Genomic DNA, 17,546 nt, shown 5'->3' with positions numbered 1-17,546 from the left:
CCAGCATTGCCCGCACCCTGAGCGTCCACCAGAAGTACTGGGGCTGCCTGCAGAGCATCGGTGAGGGGGCACCCCGAAATCTTGGGGAGGGACACCCCAAAATCCCGGGGAGGGGAGCCCTTTGAACCCCCAAAAATGGAGCAGAGGCTTTGGGGGACACGCTAGGCCTGGTTGCTAAGGAGCCATCTTGGTTGCTAAGCAGCCATCTTGGTTACTTGGTTGCCATATTGTTTGCTAAGGAGCCATCTTGGTTGCTAAGCAGCCATCTTGGTTGCTAGGCCACCGTCTTGGTTGCTAGGCCACCGTCTTGGTTGCTAGGCCACCGTCTTGGTTGCTAGGGTGCCATCTTGGTTTCTAGGGCGCCATCTTTGTTGCTAGGCCACCATATTTGTTGCTAAGGAGCCATCTTGGTTGTTAGGCCGCCATCGTGGTTGCTAAGGAGCTATCTTGGTTGCTAGGCCGCCATCTTGGTTGCTAAGGAGCCATCTTGGTTGCTATGCCACCATCTTGGTTGCTAAGGAGCCATCTTGGTTGCTAGGCCGCCATCTTGGTTCCCCTCAGGGACCTCCCGGACCCCCCAAACCCGCCCAGACCCCCCAAAATCTGCCCCAGGCACCCCCAAACCCCCTCAGGGATCCTCAAACCCTCCTGGAGACTCCCCCAGACCCTCAGGGACCCCCAAAATCCTCTCGGGGAACCCCAGAGTTGGGTGGGAGCCTCCCCTGAGGCGCTCCCCTCGCACAGATATCGAGGAGGAGGAGGAAGAAAAGGAAGAAGAGGAAGAGGAGGAGGAGGAAGAGGAAGGAGAGGCTGAAGGAGGGGAGGAAGAAGAGGAGGATGAGGAGGAAAAGGAGGAGCTGGAGGGGGATGGGAACCCCCCAGAGACCCCCCCAGAGACCCCCCCGGAGCCGGCACCGAGAGCCCGAGTGGGGCTGGTGTATGACCCACGGATGGAGGAGCACAGGAACACCTGGGACAGGTGAGGGGGGGTTAAATAAACACCTGGGACAGGTGAGGGAGGGTTAAACAGCTGGGACAGTGAGGGGGGGTTAAATAAACACCTGGGACAGGTGAGGGAGGGGTTAAACAAACAGCTGGGACAGGTGAGGGAGGGGTTAAACACCTGGGACAGGTGAGGGAGGGGTTAAACAAACACCTGGGACAGGTGAGGGAGGGGTTAAACACCTGGGACAGGTGAGGGAGGGGTTAAACATCTGGGACAGGTGAGGGAGGGGTTAAATAAACACCTGGGACAGGTGAGGGGGGGTTAAACAAACACCTGGGACAGGTGAGGGAGGGGTTAAATAAACACCTGGGACAGGTGAGGGAGGGGTTAAACACCTGGGACAGATGAGAAAAGGGTTAAACAAACACCTGGGACAGGTGAGGGAGGGGCTGGGACAGGTGAGGGGGGGGTTAAATAAACACCTGGGACAGGTGAGGGAGGGGTTAAACACCTGGGACAGGTGAGGGGGGGTTAAATAAACACCTGGGACAGGTGAGGGGGGGTTAAACAAACAGCTGGGACAGGTGAGGGAGGGGTTAAACACCTGGGACAGGTGAGGGGAGGGTTAAACACCTGGGACAGGTGAGGGGGGGTTAAACAAACAGCTGGGACAGGTGAGGGAGGGGTTAAATAAACACCTGGTGTCAAGAGCTACCCCTGTCCTAGGTGTGGATTCGGAGTAATTTTGGGGTGATTTTAGGGTGACTGGGTTAATTTTGGGATGATTTTGGGGTGGATTTTGGGGTGAATCTGGGAATTTTTGGGGATGATTTTGGGGTGGATTTTGGGATGATTTTGGGGTGATTTTGGGGTGACTCTGGGGTGGATTTTGGGGATGATTTTGGGATGGATTTTGGGATGATTTTGAGGTGATTTCAGGGTATTTCAGGTGTTTTTGGGTGTTTCACAGCCACCACCCTGAGTGCCCGCAGCACCTGGCATGAGGATGATTTGGGGGTTATTTGGGGGTGATTTTGGGGTGGATTTTAGGGTGGATTTTGGGGTGATTTCAGGTGATTTCAGGTGTTTTTGAGTGTTTCACAGCCACCACCCCAAGTGCCCGCAGCACCTGGCTCAGGGATGGTTTTGATGATTTTGGGATGGATTTTGGGGATGATTATGAGGTGACTCTAGGTTGTTTTTGGGGTGACTCTGGGATGATTTTGAGGTGGATTTTGGGGTAATTTCAGATTATTTCAGAATATTTTGGGGTGTTCCACAGCCACCACCCCAAGTGCCCGCAGCTCCTGGCTCAGGGATGATTTTGATGATTTTGGGGTGGATTTTGGGGTGGATTTTGGGGTAATTTCAGACGATATCAGATTATTTTTGGGTGTTCCACAGCCACCACCCCGAGTGCCTGCAGCGCCTGGCCCGGGGATGATTTGGGGATGATTTTGGGGTGGATTTTGGGATGTTTTAGGGTGTTTTTGGGGTGTTTTGCAGCCACCACCCCGAGTGCCCGCAGCGCCTGGCGCGGATCCTGCAGCGCCTGCAGGAGCTGGGGCTGGCCCAGCGCTGTCTCCGCCTGCCCGCGCCCCCCGCCAGCCCCCGGCAGCTCCGGGCCTGCCACACGTGAGGGGGCACAGCGTGGGGAGGGGGCTGGGGGTTTCTGGGGGGGGGTTCTGGGGGTCCTGAGGGGTCTTGGGGGGGGTTCTGGGGGTGGTTGTGGGGGTTCTGAGGGGTTCTGGGGGGCTCCTGGGGGTCCTGAGGGGGTTCTGAGGGGTTCTGGGGGTCCTGAGGGGTCTTGGGGGGGTTGTGGGGGGGGTCTTGGGGGTCCTGAGGGGGTTCTGGGGGGTCCTGGGGGCCTCATGCGGTTTCTAGGGGGCTCATGGGGGTCCTCAGGGGGTCCTGAGGGGGTTCTGGGAGGTTCTGGAGGTGTCCTGGGGAGGTCCTGGGGGGCTCATGGGGGTCCTAGGGGCGTTCTGGGCAGGCTCATGGGGAGTTCTGGAGAGTTCTGGGGGGCTCATGGGGGTCCTGGGGGGGTTCTGAGGGGTTGTGGGGGTCTTGAGAGGTCTTGGGGGGGTTCTGGGGGGCTCATGGGGCTCCTGAGGGGGTCCTGGGGGGGTTCTGGGGGGGGGTCTTGGGGGTCCTGAGGGGACCGGGGGGGTCCTGGGGGGGTTGTGGGGGACTCATGGGGGTCCTGGGGGGTCCTGAGGGGGTTCTGGGGGGCTCATGGGGGTCCTGAGGGGCTCCTGGGGGGGTTCTGGGGGGCTCCTGGGGTTCCTGAGGGGGTTCTGGGGGGTTCTGGAGGTGTCCTGGGAGGTCCTGGGGCTCTCTGAGGGGTTCTGGGGTGCTCAGGGGGCTCCCGAGGGGCTCATGGGCGTCCTGGGGGGGTCCTGAGGGTGTCCTGTGGGGGGTCTTGGGGGAGCCCTGACGGGCTCATGGGGAGTTCTGAGGGGTCCTGGGGGGTCCTGAGGGCCAGCCCCGGCTGTTTGAGGGTGGCCCTGCTGTTTGGGGGTACCCTGTCTGTTCGGTGCCGACCCACGTGTTTGGTTTTGGGGTGCCCCGTGTGTTTTGCGGTGCATTGGGGTGTCCCGTGTGTTCGGTTTTGGGGTGCCCTGGCTGTTTGGGGTGCCCCATGTGTTCGGTTTTGGGGTGCCCCCGCTGTTTGGGGGTGACCCACATGTTTGGGGGTGCCCCGGCTGTTTTAGGGTGCCCCGTGTGTTTGATTTGGGGGTGCCCCGTGTGTTCGGTTTTGAGGTGACCCCGTTGTTTGGGCTGCCCCGGCTGTTTGATTTGGGGTGCCCCGTGTGTTTTGGGGTGCATTGGGGTGCCCCCTGTGTTCTGTTTTGGGGTGCCCCGTGTGTTCGATTTCGGGGTACCCCGGCCGTTTTGGGGTGCCCTGTGTGTTCTGTTCGGTTTTGGGGTGCCCTGGCTGTTTTGGGGGTGCCCCGTGTGTTCTGTTTGGTTTTGGGGTGACCTGTGTGTTTTGGGGGTGACCCCGCTGTTTGGGGTGCCCCGTGTGTTCTGTTTGGGGGTGCCCAGACTGTTTAGGGGTGCCCCGTGTGTTCGGTTTTGGGGTGCCCCGTGTGTTCTGTTTGGTTTTGGGGTGACCCCTGTGTTTTGGGGGTGACCCCGCTGTTTGGGGTGCCCCGTGTGTTCTGTTTGGGGGTGCCCCGGCCATTCGGTGCCAACCCCCCTGTTCGGTTTTGGGGTGCCCAGGCTGTTTTAGGGTGCCCAGTGTGTTCTGTTCGGTTTTGGGGTGCCCCGTGTGTTTTGGGGTGCATTGGGGTGTCCCATGTGTTCAGTTTTGGGGTGACCCTCTCTCCCTGGTTCCAGCCGTGCCCACGTGCGGGCGCTGTCGCGGGTCCCGTGTGTTCTGTTCGGTTTTGGGGTATCCCCTGTGTTGGGTTTTGGGGTGTCCCGTGTGTTCGATTTTGGGGTACCCCATGGGTTCTGTTTCGGGGTGCCCCGTGTGTTCTGTTCGATTTTGGGGTGACCCCGCTGTTTTGGGGGTGTCCCGTGTGTTGGGTTTTGGGGTGACCCATGTGTTGGTTTCGGGGTGCATTGGGCTGTCCCGTGTGTTGGTTTCGGGGTGTCCCCTGTGTTCTGTTCAGTTTTGGGATGACCCCTGTGTTCCGTTCCAGCCGTGCCCACGTGCGGGCGCTGTCGCGGGTCCCGTGTGTTGGGTTTGGGGTGCATTGGGCTGTCCCGTGTGTTCAGTTTCGGGGTGTCCCCTGTGCTCTGTTCAGTTTTGGGGTACCCCCTGTGTTCTGTTCAGTTTTGGGATGACCCCTGTGTTCCGTTCCAGCCGTGCCCACGTGCGGGCGCTGTCGCGGGTCCCGTGTGTTGGGTTTGGGGTATCCCCTGTGTTGGGTTTCGGGGTGTCCCCTCTGTTCTGTTCAGTTTTGGGGTGACCCCTGTGTTCCGTTCCAGCCGTGCCCACGTGCGGGCGCTGTCGCGGGTCCCCGCGCTGTCCCCGCGGGAGCTGCGGGCGCTGTCGCAGCGCTATAACAGCGTGTACCTGTGCCCCAAATCCTACAGCGCCGCTCGCAGGGCCGCGGGGGGAGCGTGCGCGGCTGCGGGGGCCGTCATCGGGGGACAGGTGGGTACGGGGGGCAAAGATGGGCACTGGGGGACAGGTGGGTATGGGGGGGATGTGGGGGCATGGGGGGTATGGGGGGGATGGGGGGCAAAGGGGGGGACAGGGGGTGTGGAGGGATGGGGGGCACTGGGGGCACTGGGGAAATGGGGGGAGTGGGGACATGGGGGACAGGTGGCCACTGGGTTAAACGGGGGGAGTCGGGGAAAAGGGGGGCACCGGGGGGAATGGGGGGAGTGGGGATTGGGGACATGGGGGGCCAAGGGGCGATGAGGGGCACCGGGGGGCACAGGTGGGGATGGGGGAATGGGGGGAGTGGGGGGGACAGGTGGGCACGGGGGCACAGGGGGGGATGGGGGGATGGGGGACATGGGGGTGGGCAAAGGGGGGAATGAGGAGCACGGGGGGGATCGGGGGGAATGGAGGGGATGGGGGACAAGTGGGCACAGGGGGCACCGGGGGGAACAGGTGGGGATGGGGGGGATGGGGGACAGGTGGGCACTGGGGGTGAAGGGGAGTGGGTGAGTGGGGGGAATGGGGGGGAGTGGGGGAAAAGGGGGGCACAGGGGGGAATGGGGGGATGGGGTACGGGTGGGCATGGGGGGGCAAAGGGGGGCATTAGGGGGCACAGGGGGACAGGTGGGAACTGGGGGGATGGGGGGCACAGGGGGCGAAGGGGGGAGTGGGGGGACAGGTGGGCACGGGAGGCAAAGCGGGGAGTGGGGGGGATGGAGGGGATGGTGGGGGCAGCGGGGGCACCGAGGGGATGGGGGGGATGGGGGACAGGTGGGCATGGGGCAAATGGGGGGCACTGGGGGCAAAGGGGGGAGTGGGGGGCATTGAGGGTGGGGAGGGCAGGAGAGACACGGGGGGGGTGGCACCAGGGGGGGGCATGGGGGGTACCAGGGGCACGGGGGACACAAGGGGACAGGGGAGAACAGGGGAACACGAGGGGGAATGGGGGGGACACAGGGGGCTCTGGGGGTGGGGGAGGGCACCAGGTCAATGGGGGGGACACGGGGAGCTCTGGGGGTTGGGGTGGGACACGGGGGGCTCTGGGGGAGGGGTGACACGAGGGGACACCAGGTCAATGGGGGGGACACGGGGGGCTCTGGGGTTTGAGCCCTGCTGGGCTCCCCTGATCCCGCTGGGGGTTTGGGGTCTCTGTGGGGTGGGGGTGGCTCTGTGGGGTTGGGGGCATTGCTGTGGGGTCCAAGGCAGGGTTTGGGGGTCCCTGAGGGTTTTGGGGGGGTCTGTGGGTTATGGGGAGGTTACAGCAGGGTTTGGGGGTCACAGTGGGGTTGGGGGGTCCCAGTGCCCCCTCTCTTATCTCCAGACCTCCCTGTGCCCCCCGACCCCCCTTTCCACTCAGACCTCTCTGTGCCCCCCTGACCCCTCCGTGCCCCTGTGCCCCCCTGACCCCTCAATTCTCCCCTGTGCCCCCCTGACCCCCCTGTCCCCCCCAGGTGCGCTCTGCCCTGGCCGTTGTTCGCCCCCCAGGCCACCACGCCCGCCCGGGCTCTGCCGGGGGTTTTTGTCTCTTCAACAACGTGGGGGTGGCTGTGCGCCACGCCCAGAGCCTGGCGGGGACCCCCCTCAGGTAACGGGGGGCTGGGGGCTGGGGGGACCCCCGGGGCTCCCATCCCCCCTCCCCAACACCCCCTGTGCCCCCCAGGGTGCTGATCCTGGACTGGGACGTTCACCACGGCAACGGCACCCAGGAGATCTTCGAGGAGGACCCCAGGTGGGAGAGGGGGGGTTTGGGGGATCTAGGGGGATTTGGGGGTTTCTGAGGGGTTTGGGGACCTGAGGAGGTTTGGGGGTGCTGGGGTGGTTTGAGGGGTCGGGGGGGTTTTGGGGCCCTGGGGTGGTTTAGGGTGCTGGGGGGATTTGGGGTCCTGGGGAGGTTTGGGGTTGCTGGGGGAGTTTGGGGTGTTGAGGGGGATTTGGGGTGCTGGAGGGGTTTGGGGTGCCGAGGGGGTTGGGGGATCTGAGGGGATTTGGGGTGCTGGGGGGGTTTGGGGGTGCTGTGGGAGTTTGGGGGTGCTGGGGGGGTTTGGGGTCTTGGGGAGGTTTGGGGGTGCTGAGGGGGTTTGGGGTCCTGGGGGGTTTTGGAGGGTCTGGGGGTTTGGGGTCCTGGGGAGGTTTGGGCGATCTGGGGGAGTTTGGGGTGTTGAGGGGATTTGGGGTCCTGGGGAGGTTTGGGGGTGCTGGGGGGGGGTTTTGGGGGATCCTGGGGATATTTGGGGTGCTCTGGGGGTCTCAAGGGGTCCCAGTGGTGCTGGGGGAATTTGTGGGTCCTGAGAGGGTTTGGGGGTGCTGGGGGGATTTGGGGTGCTGGAGGGGTTTGGGGTGTTGAGGGGGTTTTGGGGATCTGAGGGGGTTTGGGGTCCTGTGGAGGTTTGGGGAGTGCTGAGGGGGTTTGGGGGGTCTGGGGGGATTTGGGGTGCTGGGGGAGTTTGGGATCCTGAGGGAGTTCGGGGGGTCTGGGGGAGTTTGGGGATGCTGGGGGAGTTTGGGGGGTCTGGGGGAGTTTGGGTCCTGGAGGAGTTTGGAGTGCTGAGGGGATTTTGGGGATCTGAGGGGGTTGGGGGGTTCTGGGGAGGTTTGGGGTCCTGGGGTGGTTTAGAGTGCTGGGGGGATTTGGGGTGTTGAGGGGGATTTGGGGTGCTGGAGGGGTTTGGGGTGCCGAGGGGGTTTGAGGGTGCTGGGGGGATTTGGGGGGTCCTGGGGGGGTTTGGGGTGCTGAGGGGTTTTGGGATGCTGAGGGGGTTTGGGATGTTGAGGGGGTTTGAGGGTGCTGGGGGGATTTGGAGTCCTGGGGGGTTTGGGGTGCTGGAGGAGTTTGGGGTGTTGAGGGGTTTTGGGGTCCTGGGGAGGTTTGGGGGTGCTGGGGGGTTTGAGGTGTCTGGGGGGGTTTGGGGTCCTGGGGGTGGATTGGGGTCCTGGGATGGTTTAGGGTGCTGAGGGGGTTTGGAGGGTCTGGGGGAGTTTGGGGGTGCTGGGGGGTTTGGGGTCCTGAGGGGGTTTGGGGTCCTGGGGTTTTTTGGGGTCCTGGGGATATTAGGGGTTGTGCAGGGTTTGGGGTGCTGGGGATGTTTGGGGGTCCTGGGGAGGTTTGGGGGTGCTGGGGGGGTTTGGGGTCCTGGGGAGGTTTGGGGTGCTGGGGATGTTGGGGGTCCTGGGGAGGGGGCTCTGTGGGTCGAGGGTGCTTGGAGTGCTGGGGAGGGACTCAAGGGGGGAATTTTGGGGTGCTCTGGGTCGGTTTTTGGGATTTTGGGGTGTCCAGGGGTTGTCTCAGGGCTGCCTTGGTGGGGGGGGGGTTGAGGTTCCTGGGGATTTTGTGGTGCTCTGGGTTGTGCCTGGGATCCCAAGGGGATTTTGGGGATCAAGAGGAGATTTTCGGGTGCTCTAGGGAGAGGTTTTGGGGTTCCTGCGGGTGCTCTGTGGGAGGTTTTGGGGATTATGGGGTGCTCTGGGTTGTTTCTGGGATCCCGAGGGGATTTTGGGGTGCCCTGGGGGGAGGTTTTGGGGTCCCTGGGGAGCTCTGGGGGGTAGGTTTTGGGGTTCCTGAGGATTTTGGGGTGCTCTGGGGGGAGGTTTTGGGGTCCCTGGGGGTTCTCTGTGGGAGGTTTTGGGGATTTTGGGGTGCTCTAGGGGCAGGTTTCGGGGTCCCTGACCCCCCCCGCCCCCGCAGTGTCCTGTACGTGTCCCTGCACCGCCACGACGGCTCCTTCTTCCCGGGGGGGGCCGGGGGGTCCCCGCGGCGCCGGGGGAGGGGTCCCGGCCAGGGCTTCACCCTGAACGTGGGGTGGGGGGCGCCCCGAGTGGGGGACCCCGAGTACCTGGCGGCGCTGAGCCGGCTCGTGCTGCCCGTGGCCTGCCAGGTGAGGGGAGGGGAGGGGAGGGGAGGGGGGGAGGGGATGGGGGAGGGGATGGGATGGGATGGGGAATGGGGAGGGGGAGAGGGATGATTTGGGGCTAGGTCTGTTTTGGGGCTGTTTCAGGGTCTGGGTCTGTTTTGGGGCTGGGGCTGTTCTGGGGCTGTTTTGGGTTCTGGGTCTGTTTTGGGGCTGGGGCTCTCTCTTCTGGGTTCTGGGTCTGTTCTGGGGCTGTTTTGGGTCTGTTTTGGGGTCTGGGGTCTGTTTTGAGGCTGGGGCTCTCTCTTCTGGGTTCTGGGTCTGTTCTGGGGTTGTTTTGGGTCTGTTTTGGGGTCTGGGGTCTGTTTTGAGGCTGGGGCTGTTCTGGGGCTGTTTTGGGTTCTGGGGCTGTTTTGGGTCTGGGGTCTGTTCTGGGGTCTGGGGCTGTTTTGGGGTCTGGGGCTGTTTTGGGGTTTGGGTCTGGGTCTCTTTTGGGGCTGGGTCTGTTTTGGGTCTGGGGTCTGTTCTGGGGGCTGGGGCTGTTCTGGGGCTGCTTTGGGTCTGGGTCTGTTTTGGGGGCTGTGTCTGTTTTGGATCTGGGGCTGGTTTGGATCTGTTTTGGGTCTGGGGTCTGTTCTGGGATCTGGGTCTGTTTTGGGGGCTGGGGCCGTTTTAGGGCTGGGTCTGTTTTGATGCTGGGTTTTTTGTGGGGGCTGGGGCTGTTTTGGGTCTGTTTTAGGGACTGGGTCTTTTCTGGGATCTGGGGCTGTTTTGGGTCTGGGGTCTATTCTGGGGTCTGGGGCCGTTTTGGGGGCTAGGTTTTTTGGGGGGCTGGGGCTGTTTTGGGTCTGTTCTGGATCTGGGTCTGTTTTGGGGTCTGGAGCCGTTTTGGGGCTGGGTCTGATTTAGGGGCTGGGGCTGTTTGGGGCTGGGCCCATTTTGGGTCTGTGTGGGAGGGCTGGGACCCTTTTGTGGGGCTGGCTCCCTTTGGGGAGGGGTCTGCCTCCATTTCAGGGGTGCTGGGGACTCTCTGGGGCGGGGTCCTGTCCCTTTTTGGGGGGCTGGGGTTTCTTTTGGGGGGGGCTGAGCCTTTTGGGGGATCCTTTTGGGGGCTTCACTTGGGGATTTGAGGGGGTCCTGACCCTTTGGGGGGGTCCTGGCTTCATTTGGGGGGGTCCTGGCTCAATTTGAGGGGGGTCGTGGCTCCATTTTGGGGGGGCCCTGGCTCAATTTGGGGGGGATCCTGACTCCATTTGGGGGGGGGGGCCCTGGCTCCATTTGGGGGGGTCCTGGCTCATTTGGGGGGGTTCAGTGCTCCCCCCTGAGTGCCGCCCCCTCCCCAGTTCGGGCCGGAGCTGGTGCTGGTCTCGGCCGGGTTCGATGCGGGCCGGGGGGACCCCCTGGGGGGGTGCCAGGTGTCCCCCCAGACCTTCGGGCTCATCACCCACCTGCTGGGGGCGCTGGCGGGGGGGCGGCTCGTGCTCGTGCTCGAGGTGAGGGCACCAAATGGGGCTGGGGGCTCTGAGTGGGGGGGGGGGGTCTGTAAAGGGGGTGGGGTCACTAAAGGGGGTGGGGTCTGCAAAGGGGGTGGGGTCTGCAAAGGGGGTGGGGTCACCAAAGGGGGTGGGGTCTCTAAAGGGGAATGGGGTCTCTAAAGTGAGGCTGGGGTCCCAAAGGGGGTGGGGTCTGCAAAGGGGGTGGGGTCTCTAAAGTGGGGTGTGGTCTCTAAAGGGGTCTGGGGTCTGTAAAGGGTGGGGGTCTGCAAAGGGGGTGGGGTCTCTAAAGTGGGGTGTGGTCTCTAAAGGGGTCTGGGGTCTGTAAAGGGTGGGGGTCTGCAAAGGGGGTGGGGTCTGTAAAGGGGGGTGGGGTCTCTAAAGGGGGGCTGGGGTCACTGTTGGGGGGTTCTGGGGGAGTCTGGGGGTCCCAGTGAGGGCTCAGAGGGGCTAGGGGGGCCTGGGCAGGGTTTGGGGGGTGGGGGAGGTCTGGGGGGTCTCTGCCCCCGAGGGGGATTTTGGGGTTCCCATGGGGGGGTCTCTGTCCAGGGGGGGATTTTGGTGTCCCCACAGCAGGGGTCTCTGTCCCAGGGCAGGTTTTGGGGTCCCCATGGGGGAGGATTTTGGGGGGGGGGGGATTTTGGGGTCACCATGGGGCTGGGATCTCTGTCCCGGGGGGAATTTTGGGGTCCCCACATGGGGGATTTTGGGGTCCCCATGAGGGGGTCTCTGCCCTATGGGGTGGGATTTTCGGGTCCCCATGAGGAGGGGGGTCTCTCTCTTGGGGGGGATTTTGGGGTCCCCACAGGGGAATTTTGGGGAAGGATTTTGGGGTCCCCACAGGGGGGGATTTTGGGGTCCTCATGGGGAGGTCTCTGTCCCGGGGGGGATTTTGGGGTCCCTGACCAGGGGTCTCTGTCCGGGGGTCTGGCAGGGCGGGTACAACCTGGCAGTGACAGCAGAGGGGGTGGGGCAGTGCCTGGGGGTCCTGCTGGGAGACCCCCCCTCGCTGCCCCCCCCCGGGACCCCCCAGCCGGGGGCGCTGCGAGCCCTGGGCCGAACCCTGAGGGCACAGAGGGGCTGCTGGAGCTGCCTGCGCCTGCCCCGCGGTGAGACCCCTCCCCAAATTGCCTGAGACCCCTCCCCAAATAACCCTGAGCGTCCCTAAGGGGGTGAGACCCCTCCCCAAATCCCCCTGAGCCGAACCCTGAGGGCACAGAGGGGCTGCTGGAGCTGCCTGCGCCTGCCCCGCGGTGAGACCCCTCCCCAAATTACCCGAGACTCCTCCCCAAATAACCTGAGACCCCTCCCAAAATACCCCTGAGAGTCCCTGTGGGGTGAGACCCCTCCCCAAATCCCCCTGAGCCGCACCCTGAGGGCACAGAGAGGCTGCTGGAGCTGCCTGCGCCTGCCCCGTGGTTAGACCCCTCCCCATATAACCTGAGTGACCCTCATGGGGTGAGACCCCTCCCCAAATACCCCACATGGGGTGAGACCCCTCCCCAAATTACCCTACATGGGCTGAGACCCCTCCCCAAATGCCCTTGAATGTCCCTCATGGGGTGAGACCCCTCCCCAAATACCCCTGGGACCTCCTCACGGGGTGAGACCCCTCCCCAAATAACCCTGAGAGTCCCTCATGGGGTGAGACCCCTTCTTAAATACCTCTGGGACCCCCTCATGGGGTGAGACCCCTCCCCAAAATACCCCTGGGACCCCCTCATGGGATGAGACCCCTCCCCAAATAATCCTGAGCATCCCTCATGGGCTGAGACCCCTCCCCAAATACCTCACATGGGCTGAGACCCCTCCCCAAATACCCTGAGACCCCTCCCCAAATACCCTGAGACCCCTTCATGGGGTGAGACCCCTCCCCTAATCCCCCCTGACTTATCCCTCCCCTCCCCTCCCCCCCCCCCACAGTTGAGCCCCCCCAGAATTCCCCCAAGGAGGGGGAGGGCGGCGATGACGTCACACCCGCCGCCGATGACGTCACGGCCCCGCCCCCTCTGGACGATGCCATTCGCCGCTTGGGGGCGCTGCAGCTCGGGGAGGCCTCGGGGGGCGGGGTCAAAGCGGATCAGGGGGCGGAGCCTCCGCCAAGCCCCGCCCCCTCGGCAGCGGCCGCGAGCGCCCCCTGCTGGGAGGAGGAGGAGGAGCTGGAGGAGGTGGGGGAGGGGATTTGGGGTTTGGGTTTGGGGTTTGGATTTGGGGTTTGGGGGATTGGATTTGGGATTTGGGGGATTGGATTTGGGATTTGGGGGATTGGATTTGGGGTTTGTGGGGGGATTTGGGTTTTGGGGTGAATTTTGGGCGCGGTTTTAGGGTGAATTTGGGATGAATTTGGCGGGGGGTTTAGGGTGAATTTGGGGTGGATTTGGGGCGGGTTTCTGGGATGGATTTAGGATCAATTTGGGCTGAATTTGGAGCGGGGTTTTGGGGTGAATTTGGAGTGGCTTTTTAGGATGAATTTGGGCCGAATTTGGGGTGAATTTGGGGCGGGTTTTGGGCTGGATTTGGGGCGGGGTTTTGGGCTGGATTTGGGCTGGATTTGGGGTGAATTTGGGGCGGATTTTGGGGTCAATTTAGGGTGAATTTGGGCTGAATTTGGGGCGGGGTTTTAGGGTGAATTTAGGGTGAATTTGGGGCGGGGTGTTAGGGTAAATTTGGGGTAGATTTGGGGTGAATGTGGGGTGAATTTAGGCTGAATTTGGGGTTTGGGGTGAATTTGGGGCGGATTTGGGGTGAATTTGGGGCGGGTTTTTGCGCTGGATTTGGGTTTTAGGGTGAATTTGGGGTGCATTTGGGGTGGGGTTTGGGCTGGATTTGGGGTGAATTTGGGCTGAATTTGGGGCAGGTTGTGGGGTGGATTTGGGGTGGGGCTTTGGGGTGAATTTGGGTTTTAGGGTTAATTTAGGGCGGGATTTTAGGGTGGGTTTGGGCTGAATTTGCAGTGAATTTGGGCTGAATTTGGGTTTTGGGCCAAAGTTGGGGCAGGATTTTGGGGTGAATTTGGGTTGGATTTAGGGTGAATTTGGGGTGGATTTGGGACGGGTTTTTAGGGTAGATTTGGGCTGAATTTGGGGCGGGATTATGGAGTGGATTTTGGGCTGAATTTGGGGTGAATTTGGGGCTGGTTTTTAGCATGAATTTGGGGTGAATTTAGGCTGAATTTGGGATTTGGGGTTTGGGGTGAATTTGGGGTGGATTTGGGCTGAATTTGGGCTGAATTTGAGGCGGATTTGGGCTGGATTTGGGGTAGATTTAGGGTTTTAGGGTTAATTTGGGGCGGTTCCCCCCCCCGTCCCTGACACCGCGGGTCCTCCTGTCCGCCAGGGGGCGCTGTTCGCCGTGACCCCGCTCCGGGACTGTCCCCACCTGGGGGCCGTGTCCCCTCCCCCCGCGGGGGGGGCGCTGGGGGAGCCCCTCCCCCCCCCCTGCGGCACCTGCGGGAGCCGCCGCGAGAACTGGCTGTGCCTCACCTGCCACCAGGTAATCATCCCAAAAATACCCCAAAAATAACCCAAAAACTGACCCTGAGCCCCAAAAACTGCCCCTGCACCCCGAGAACTGGCTGTGCCTCACCTGCCACCAGGTAATCATCCCAAAAATACCCCAAAAATAACCCAAAAACTGACCCTGAGCCCCAAAAACTGACCCTGAACCCTGAGAACTGGCTGTGCCTCACCTGCCACCAGGTAATCATCCCAAAAATACCCCAAAAATAACCCAAAAACTCACCCTGAACCCTGAAATCTGCACCCCGAGAACTGGCTGTGCCTCACCTGCCACCAGGGAATAACCCCAAAAATAACCCAAAAATAACCCAAAAACTCACCCTGAACCCCAAAATCTGCACCCCAAAAACTGCACCCCTAAAACTGACCCTGAACCCTGAAACTGCACCCCGAGAACTGGCTGTGCCTCACCTGCCACCAGGTAAAACTGCACCCCAAATACCCCAAAAACTGACCATGAGCCCCCAAAACTGACCCCAAAAATACCCCTGAACCCCAAAACTGCCCCTGAGCCCCGAGAACTGGCTGTGCCTCACCTGTCACCAGGTAATAACCCCAAAAATAACCCAAAAACACCCCAAAACTGACCCTGAACCCCAAAACTGCCCCTGCACCCCGAGAACTGGCTGTGCCTCACCTGCCACCAGGTACCCCAAAAACTGACCCTGAACCCCAAAAATACCCCCGAACCCCAAAAACTGCCTCTGAGCCCCAAAACTGCACCCCAAAACACCCCCTGCACCCCGAGAACTGGCTGTGCCTCACCTGCCACCAGGTACCCCAAAATCACCCCAAAAACACCCCAAAAACACCCCAAAATCTGACCCTCAACCCCAAAAACTGACCCTGAACCCCAAAAACTGCACCCCAAAAACTGCCCCTCAACCCTGAAACTGCACCCCAAAAACCGCACCCCAAAACAGCCCCTGTACCCCAAAACTGCCCCCATCACCCCCCAGTCCTTGGAAACGCCCAAACCCCAAAAACTCCCCAAAATCAACTCCTGTTCCCCAGATCCCCCCCATACACCCAGAAACAGCCCCTGCACCCCAAATCCATCCTGTACCCCAAATCCCTGCACCCCAAATCCTCCTGTACCCCAAATACCCCTGCACCCCAATCCCTGTATCCCAATCCCTGCACCCCAACCCCCTCTGTACCCCAGTTCCCATACCCCAAATCCCCCTGTACCCCAATCCCAATCCCTGCACCCCAATCCTGTCCCTGTACCCCAAGTCCCTGCACCCCAAATCCCTGCACCCCAAACCCCTCCGTACCCGTTCCCATACCCCAAATCCCCCTGTACCCCAATCCCAATCCCTGCACCCCAATCCCTGTACCCTAAACCCCTCTGTACCCCAAATCCCTGCACCCCAGTCCCTGCTCTCTAATCCCTGTACCCCCAAATCCATCCCTGTATCCAAAATCCCCCCTGTACCCCAAATCCTCACACCCCCAAATCTCTGTGCCCCAATCCCCATACCCAAATTCCTGCACCCCAAATCCCCCCTGTACCCCCAAATCCCCCGAGTCCAAATCCCTGCACCCCAAATCCTCCTGTACCCCAAATCCCCCTGTACCTGTAACCCAAATGTCCCCTGTACCCCAAATCCCTCATGCCCCCAAATACCTGTGCCCCAATCCCTGTGCCTTCACCCCAATCCCAATCCCTGTACCCCAATTCCCCCTGTACCCCAATCCCAACCCTGTTCCCCAATCCCTGCACCCTAAATCCCCCCTGTACCCCAAATCCCTGCACCCCCAAATCCCCCTGTATCCCAATCCCTGTACTCCAATCCCAACCCCTGTGCCCCAATCCCAATCCCTGTACTCCAATCCCTGTACCTGTACCCCAAACCCCTCTGTACTCCAAACCCCTCTGTACCCCAAATCCCTGTGTACCCCACATCCCTGTGTACCCCAATCCCAATCCCTACACCCCAGTACCCCAATCCCAATCCCTGTACCCTATTACCAGTCCCTGCACCCCAAATCCCCCCTGTACCCCCAAATCCCCCCTGCACCCCAACCCTGTACCCCAATCCCAACCCCTACACCCCAATCCCTGTGCCCCAACCCCACATCCCCAGTCCCTCCCTGTCCCCCCCAGGTTCAGTGTGGCCGCTATGTCGGGGGGCACATGGTGCAGCACGGGGAGAGCTCGGGACACCCCCTGGTGCTGAGCCTGCGAGACCTGGCGGCCTGGTGCTACCCCTGCGGGGGGTACGTGTCACACCCGGTGAGTCACAGGGTCACAGGGGTCACTGGGGTCACTGGGGTGTCACAGGGGTCACTGGGGTCACAGGGGTCACAGGGCATTGGGGTGCTACCCCTGCGGGGGGTACGTGTCACATCCGGTGAGTCACAGGGTCACTGGGGTCACTGGGGTGTCACAGGGGTTATTGGGGTCACAGGGCATTGGGGTGCTACCCCTGCGGGGGGTACGTGACACACCCGGTGAGTCTGGGGGTCACAGGGGTCACAGGGGTCACTGGGGTCACAGGGCATTGGGGTGCTACCCCTGCGGGGGGTATGTGACACATCCGGTGAGTCACGGGGTCACTGGGGTCACTGAGGTCACAGGGGGGTCACTGGGGTCACAGGGGTCACAGGGGGGTCACAGGGGTCACAGGGCATTGGGGTGCTACCCCTGCGGGGGGTACGTGTCACACCCGGTGAGTCACAGGGTCACAGGGGGGTCACTGGGGTCACTGGGGTCACTGGGGTCACAGGGCATTGGTGTGCTACCCCTGCGGGGGGTACGTGTGTCACCTGGTGAGTCTGGGATGTCACCGGGGTCACGGGGGGGTCACAGGGTCTGGGGGGTCCCCGACACCCCCGTGAGTTTGGGGGGGTTCGGGAATGAACCATTGTAGGGTGGGGGTGGGGGGGTAACACAGTGGGTGAAACCACTGTGAGTGGGGGGGGGATAGGGGTGAACCATCAGGGAATGGGGGGGGAATGTGGAGGGAACCATTGAGCTTCTGGGGTGGGGGTGATGCTGGGCTGAACCACTGCAGAATGGGGGGAGTGTGATGAAGTTGGGATGAACCATCGTGGGGATGGGGGGGGGAGGACGCTGGGCTGGAGGCTCAGGTTGGGATGAACCATTCGGAAGGGGGGGGGGGGGTTGGACGAACCATCAGGAACCGGGGTACGGGGGGGTGGGGCAGTTCGGACTGGACCATTGCTGAGTGAGGAGGGGGGGATCTCTCATGTAACCCCCACCCCCAGGTGCTGCTCCCCACCAAGACCTTCATCTACCGCCTCAAATTCGGCACTGACCCCCCCACCTCGTCCTTCTGAGCCCCTCCCCCAGCCCCGGACACCCCCCCCTCCCCTCCCCCCACTCTTAAAGGGCTACACACGTGCCATTCCCCCCCCCACCATCACCAGCACCCCGGGACCCCCAAACCCCCCCTGGGCCAAAGGCTGGGCCGGACCCAGGGGTGGGGGAGGGGCAGAGAGGGGCGGGGGGCACCTCCCCTCCCCCACATCACCGCGGGGGGGGGTCCCGGGCACGCGGGGGGACCCCAAGTTTTGTATCCCCCTCCCCTTTTTGGGATGGTTTTGTACAATCCCCGTTTGTTACGCCGAGACACCAATAAACAACACTGGGCGAGG

The 17,546-nt window shown here is 62.2% G+C and overlaps 1 protein-coding gene across 1 annotated transcript; it reads left to right on the top strand.

Annotated features, from left to right (window-relative positions):
- Positions 1-829: 829 nt before the first annotated feature.
- Positions 830-17,546, top strand: HDAC6 (histone deacetylase 6). Its single transcript, XM_033083633.1, has 12 exons — positions 830-979; positions 2,453-2,581; positions 4,886-5,054; positions 6,518-6,651; positions 6,727-6,795; positions 8,749-8,938; positions 10,255-10,404; positions 11,339-11,513; positions 12,328-12,572; positions 13,741-13,896; positions 16,033-16,161; positions 17,157-17,546. Exons 1-12 carry the CDS (start codon positions 951-953, stop codon positions 17,226-17,228), a joined length of 1,647 nt encoding a protein of 548 aa, XP_032939524.1. The 5' UTR covers positions 830-950; the 3' UTR covers positions 17,229-17,546.

This window comes from Catharus ustulatus, chromosome 32, assembly GCF_009819885.2.
Source record: "Catharus ustulatus isolate bCatUst1 chromosome 32, bCatUst1.pri.v2, whole genome shotgun sequence".
Lineage (NCBI taxonomy): Eukaryota > Metazoa > Chordata > Aves > Passeriformes > Turdidae > Catharus > Catharus ustulatus.
This window is presented reverse-complemented; position numbering and strand designations above follow the sequence as displayed.

Excerpts from the sequence above, each read along its gene's own strand:
- HDAC6 (XM_033083633.1), top strand. The coding sequence starts at position 951 with ATGGAGGAGCACAGGAACACCTGGGACAG. Across the intron at positions 980-2,452 it reads CACAGGAACACCTGGGACAG|CCACCACCCCGAGTGCCCGC; the intron begins GTGAGGGGGGGT and ends GGTGTTTTGCAG. Across the intron at positions 11,514-12,327 it reads CTGCCTGCGCCTGCCCCGCG|TTGAGCCCCCCCAGAATTCC; the intron begins GTGAGACCCCTC and ends CCCCCCCCACAG.